Source organism: Chlamydotis macqueenii, chromosome 2, assembly GCF_036417535.1.
Source record: "Chlamydotis macqueenii isolate bChlMac1 chromosome 2, bChlMac1.mat, whole genome shotgun sequence".
NCBI lineage: Eukaryota > Metazoa > Chordata > Aves > Otidiformes > Otididae > Chlamydotis > Chlamydotis macqueenii.
Genome location: NC_141557.1, coordinates 34673870 through 34680441, shown reverse-complemented (window position 1 = coordinate 34680441; position 6572 = coordinate 34673870). Strand labels below are relative to the sequence as shown.

The 6572-nt window shown below is 46.7% G+C and overlaps 1 protein-coding gene across 1 annotated transcript; it reads left to right on the top strand.

Annotated features, from left to right (window-relative positions):
* The first annotated feature begins 2096 nt into the window (after positions 1–2096).
* Positions 2097–4964, top strand: CYCS (cytochrome c, somatic). The gene is made up of 3 exons (XM_086742531.1): positions 2097–2250; positions 3354–3530; positions 3695–4964. The coding sequence occupies exons 2-3, from the start codon at positions 3362–3364 to the stop codon at positions 3841–3843; spliced, it is 318 nt and encodes a 105-aa protein (XP_086598657.1). The 5' UTR covers positions 2097–2250; positions 3354–3361; the 3' UTR covers positions 3844–4964.
* The last annotated feature ends 1608 nt before the right edge of the window (positions 4965–6572 follow it).

Genomic DNA, 6572 nt, shown 5'->3' with positions numbered 1-6572 from the left:
AGCTTCCTAGGGAAAAATTAAAATAGCATTGCTAAATGTCCCTCCACATCCATCAGAAGGGTGAACCATGAAGCTCGACATGCAATGCTCGGTAGAAGGTAGAAGGCAAAACCCAACAGAAATTGAGAGAGTTACAGGCGCTTTAAGACTGCATTCTATGAAGAAAGAGAGAACCTTCGAATGGATGTCAGTGGGCATCAGTCCACATCAAGTGCTTAAAGAAGCTTAAGAATTTACACTACTGTAATTTCTTAAAGCAGCTTAAAAGGTACTTTCAGCTCAGTCCTCTTTTAAAGATAAGCGAGACCAGGGGTCTTATCACGAGTCGTGTGATATTTAGTTACATACATTTGGCTCCTGAAATCATGTAAGACATAAAAGGTTTACTAAAAAAAAAAAAACTGCAGTCCTTACAATCACAGTAAAAAGCCTAAAAACATGAGGCAAATGCACAATGAAGGTTCAAAACCAAATGGTAAATAAAAGAAACAGAGAATGCCTTCAGTTTTTAAACTAGTATCTTTCCAGTCAACCTCATAATTCTGGGAGTCTGACATGATGTGAGATTTGAGTTTGGCAACAACAGCAGAAGTCAACATGACCATTTAAAATGGTTCCATTGCACATATATTACCTCACTTCCCATGAAGCATATGAATTTAGCTGTACATCATAACCAAATTAGTTTTATTGTGGTAAGTGTACTGTCAAGAGGACTACTGTGTTAATTGTTAAAGTTCAGGAGCATATTAACAGAATTTTGTATGCATCTAGTGATGAAATGTTAGAAACTGCACAAACCTATGTGTCTCATGCTCTACACACCACGAGCAGTGGAAAACAATGCACTCTCTTCAAACTAGGAAATGAGAATTTGCTGAATATTCATATGAATTGTCCACAAAATCCTGTCATCAGAGGAATCTTTGATGTATCTTCACTCTGTCCTCATTCCCTCTTCCTTCATGATGAGCAGTGCTCCACAGAGCAATTACAGGAGCACACTTACACCAAAAAAGGACACATTGATAAAGTTTTTGAAATGCTAGACAGTGGGAAATTCTCAGTTTTAGTGTCCATAGCTAAGGCAAACACTTCACCTCTTGTGATCACTGCCTTTTGATCACGGGACATTATTACACTGGGCTTTTTTAACAACTCTTCTTCCTCCTTGCCAAGGAAAGCGAGATGGCGGTCACGTCTGAAATGCATCAATCAAATGCTGTTTAGAAGTCCACAATGAATGGATATCAACGCATCCTCTTCAACCGCCTCAACGTTATCCAGCATGCTGGCAGGACACCTGGGGCACCTCATTTTTTTTTTTTTTCTTGTGGCGGTCCTTTAGGTAAGAGTCTCATTTTCTGAACGGTCAGATCGAGTATCCTACAGGAGACGCAGGATCCAAGGGCGCACCTGCTCTCCCTCCAGCTCCGTGGGCCCGCACACCGGCCAGCCCTCCTCAAGCCTGGGGGGGTTCAGCCTCATTTTTTCCTACTGGCCACGCTTCTAAAAGAAAGATTTTAGAACTTCACGACACGTCGGTCATGGAGGATGGGGGGGGGGGGGGGGAAGGCAGCACTTCGCTTGGCTTCCCCTCCCCCCGGCCGCCGCACCGCTCCTTTCCTCACCCCTGGAAGGAGCCACAAGGCCCCGCCCGCAACGGCCGCCACAGGCGCCCGGGGGGGGGGGGCGGGGGGGGAAGGGGGGGATGGGGGCTCCGGGCAACGTCACGGCCCGGGCCCCGCCCGCCGCGCCGCCACGCGGCCGCCTGGACAGCCCGCCCGTCTGAGGGCGCAGCCCGCTCAGGGCGCCACGCGACCCTTGCTTCGCTTTCCACTATGCGCATGCGCCCGAGGCTTGTCCGGGGCTCGCCCTGGGCTCCCGCGCGCCCCGGCGTGCTGGTACGTTACGTACCAGAGTAACGTCTGACGCCATTCCGCAGGGAGGGGGAGGGGGAAGCAACCCGGCGCCCGCTGGCCGCAACCTACCCCACTAGCTTGCAGCGTCGTGACGTCAACCGTGGCGGGCAGGCGCCGTAACCAATCAGAGGTCTCCAGGCCGGCATTTGATTGGGTGTTGCGTCGGGAAGGGCGGGCCGAGTGCCAGCGTGGCTTGGTTGCAGCAACACCGGCTTACATAGGGCGGAGTACGGCGTGTCCTTGGGCTCAGTGGCCGAGCGGTGTGGCAGTTGCCGGGTTTGTGGTCACCGCCGTGGGCGCAGCGTCAGCGGGGCGGCCGGACAGGCAGGTGCGGGCAGCAGCCAGCGGGGCCACCGTGCGCGCGGCCTGGCCTGGCCTGGCCTGGCCCGGCCCGGCCCTGGGCCCGGCGCCGTGGCCCGGCGGAACCGTTAGCCCGGCGGGGAGTGGTGAGGCAGCCGGGCGGGAGGGAGTGAGGGACGAGGAGGGGACGCCGGGTGGGCGGGCAGTGTCCCCTCTGTCCTGAGAGCGCGGTTCCCGCCTCCGTGGGTGAGGGAGCCCCGGGGCCGCGGCCTAAGGAGGCGGCCGGGGTGCGGCGGAAGGTCACCGCGAGGCCTGCTGGCCCCGCCGCATCGGAGGCCCGAAGAGGCGAGGGGGAACCCGGCCTGCCCGGGCTCCGCCGGCGGCTGCTGGAGGTCGAGGGTGGCGCGGCCTGGCCTACGCGCCCTTGCGGGGTGAGGGCGCCCGCCGCCGCTCTGAGGTGGTGCCAGCGTCGCGCCGGGAGCCTGGAGGGTCCCGCCGCGGCGGGAGCTTGCTCCTCGCCTCAAGGTCAGCCTCCGCGGGGACAGAGCCGGAGGCGGGAGGTGCGGGTGCCCTTGGGTGCCCTCGCCACACTGCGTGTAAGTGGCGTTGCAGCTGGGGGGGTGCTCGGGAAGCATCCCCGCTGGTGGCGAGAGGGAAGCGGGCCAGCTTTCTGCCTGCCGCCGCGGGCTCCATCCAAAGCCGTGTGCCGGTGCTCTTTTCCAGCTGGAAAGGAAAAACATGCGAACAGTCCTGACCCTTTACACATTCATGACTAGGAAACTTTCCTATTATAGATATACAAGCTATAGGCAGAAGTCGTGTTCAATTTACTCTTCAGAAATTATCTCCATACTTTTTAAGTGCTGTGGGGCAATTACTTTGGCCGAGGGAAGGTTTTTCCTGCTCTTCAAGCATGCTTATCACCTTGATACCTTTTATGTCGTCTAATGATTCTGTGCTAATCTTCAAACCCAGCAGCTATAACTTGTGGATAGAAAGTGTGCTGGAGAGTTTCTAGACTGATGAGCCATATATGCAATATTGTAAACCAACAGAACGCTTTTTAAAGCTTCTGTTCAGTAGGTGACCTTGAAATTGCGATACTGACCTCTGTGTGTGTTCTTGGTCTAGTACTGAAAATGGGAGATATTGAGAAGGGCAAGAAGATCTTTGTCCAGAAATGTTCCCAGTGCCATACAGTTGAAAAGGGAGGCAAGCACAAGACTGGACCCAACCTGCATGGCCTGTTTGGACGCAAGACCGGGCAAGCTGAGGGCTTCTCTTACACGGATGCTAATAAGAACAAAGGTAAACTTAAAGCTACTTTTCTGAGTTACTAGGAAAAAAAAGTATTGATTATTTGGTGGTAGTTCTAGAAGTACTGAAATCTGCCAAAAAGTGAAATAATGTGGAGGACAAGAGTAGAAACGCGTGTGTTATTTTGAAGTCACTATCTTTTTTCTTCTCTCTAGGTATCACCTGGGGCGAGGATACTCTGATGGAGTATTTGGAAAATCCAAAGAAGTATATCCCAGGAACAAAGATGATTTTTGCGGGTATTAAGAAGAAGGCTGAGAGAGTAGACTTAATAGCATACCTCAAAGATGCCACTTCAAAGTAAAAGTTATCTGCTGCCTTATTTATTTCACAAAGGAGATGGCAATGGAAATGTCTATGATGAGATTGGTTTTTAAACTTTCTATTTTTACATGTACTGTGTCTAACCTTAAAATCTCTCACCCATCAGATAACCTTGGTCACGGTGGGTCACTGGAGTACACACTTGTTTGGCAGCCATTAACTTAATGGAAACTATGTAATTGGGTTGGTTTAAGTGGCTATAATGTTCAGTCATTCTTGCTGATAGAATTAAAAAAAAATATATAAACATTTCCTGGCTCCTCATTGTTTAAACATATAAATAATCAAATGAGTAATTGTCAACAGCATAACGGCTTTGACAGCCCAACTCTTTCAGACTAAAAAGTGGAGTGGTTTTTGGCATCTTCCACCATACATCTTCTGTTACATTATTTTAAAGCAACCCAAACCAACAAATACTTAAAAAAAAAAATCCCAACCAAGATAATATTTTTATAAATTTAATCAGTGCTAGGTGTTGTGGTATATATTAATGTGTCTAAAGCTTGCGATAAGAATGCATTTCATCTGACTTAAGTACTATTTGTGAAATGGCAGTTGTGCCCAGCCACTTTTCTTTTATCTAGGGGAAGCATGTTACCTAATTTATCCAGACTTTGACAGCTGCATGCACTGGTATAACTCCCCTTCAGAAACATCTTTGGTTTTGAAGTGCTGTTGAAACCCATTGTTCAGTAAGTCTTCCAAAACCAGCCATTTTTAGTGTAATGAATAGAACAGAAAAACATCCTGTTCTGGAAACAGAAGTGCCGAAGACCTAGCTGAGAGTTACTAAATCTTCTTAATTCAGCAGAAGCGCTCACCTAAAATCTACTGTTACAGGCAATTTCAGATGAAGGGATACAGGAATGAATGCACTGGTAGACTAAAAGGAAACGGTCTTCCTCTGTGCCTGGCTTTAGCCGATGTCATTACTTCTGAAGGTTCTGTTTCGCACAGTGTAAAGCGGTATTTTTAATGTTTTAACTGCATTTTTTTCATACTAAGTTAATTGTTCAGATGAATGTATTTACTGTGTACCAACAGTAAGGCATAACTCAGAGCAATCAATATTGTAAATTAAAAAAAAAATTAAAAGTCTCCTTTGCTGTATGTGTCTGAAATTAAGTGAAAACCAGTGGGAATGTAGAGAAAAGTTGGGAGTCCAGCTTTACATCGTTAAGAAACAAGACCAGCAAGAGCTCAGCGTGAAAAAGAGTGAATGCTAATGGGGTTGGTGTGAGAAGTACTTAACAGATGTGGCAATGTAAGAAAGTATTTTGGACTAAAACCAGCAAAGCCAAGCTATTCCACTGGTGTTTTTTGTAATAGCACTTGTACTGTGTTTCCTGAGTGGGACAGGGGAGAAAACTCTAGCTTTGGAAGCAGTAGCTGTGCTGTAGGACTGGCTGAGTTTGAGTCACATCAAGAAGAATAGTATCTTTAGTGCCTCAGTTGCAAAGGGCTGTTATTCAGAATTAATGAGTGAAAAGAATTAAGTTTTCTAGCAGGTTGTCTCAATGGTTGCTACCATATGTTTTGTGACTTTTTTTTGAACTAAGTGTGCAAGCAGCATTCCTGCAAGTGGAAATGCAGACTTAATATTTAACAAACAGCACCTTCTTTACTAAAAGCTTGTTAAGAGAGACCTTCAAATTGTAGTAGCTTATTTCTGTTCCAATTTTCAGAAGTGATGTTTGTCATAGCACCTTTCAGGCTATGCAGAGAACTTAGGTTTTCACTGTGCCAAAATCCTGATAGAGTAGTTGTAGGTACAGAATGTGACCTTACCCAGTTCTGCAGTCTTCTGAAATGATTACAGTGGATTGCATGGAGAAAGTCATGACACTTTCTGTTCTGTCAGCACCATTATGAGATGAAAAAAGACCTTGTGATCTCCAAGCTGCTTTTCTTCCCTAGTTGAGCTGGAGAAGAAACAGACTGTAGAGAAGGCAGCTTTTAATTCTGTGCAAGCAACAATTTACAAAAAGTAAGTTATTCATCAGAAAAACTCATTCAGGAGAAAGCAGAGTGATCCTTTATCCAGAGTAAGCAGGGGACACAATTTGGCTTGGCTTGTTTATTTGTCTGTACCTCAGAGACTGTGGTATGAAGGCAAATACAGTTTATACAGACCACTGAAGATGGAGGAAATTGAACTTTTAAATTCTTGACTGGAGATGCTTCCTTGTTTATGTTTTAGGGAAACACCCTTCTGACCTTTAAAATTTCATCTTTTTTTTCTATGTGTACAGCCCTAGACAGCAACTGCTTATAAGATTTGTTGTAGTAGGTAAGTACCAACCATTTACCACTGGACAAACACAATACTATAGCATTTCTACTAGTTGATCAGCAAAGTGAGGATATTGAAATGGAAGAAGGTTAGGTTATCACTTGTTGAGGTAAGTGTTAATACGAGTGCCTGGGTGGATTTTTTGGAGGATGGGAGGGAGGCATCCAGATTGGTTGTGCAATCGAGCTGTAGTTATTTGATTTCTAGTTTTATAGAGCAAGAGGAGTGAGGTTTGCCTTTGTTTTACGAAGTAGCAAGTTTAGTGTTTTTCTCATAGTGATACCAGTCTAGACACTTGGTATTTCAGTAGTTCCTTTACAGTTCCAAGTTAGGGAATCAAGGCCCCATTGCCAAACATTGCACCGTGCCATTAAAATGGTTCTTGGCTATGAGTTTACTGATTTGATGGGGCA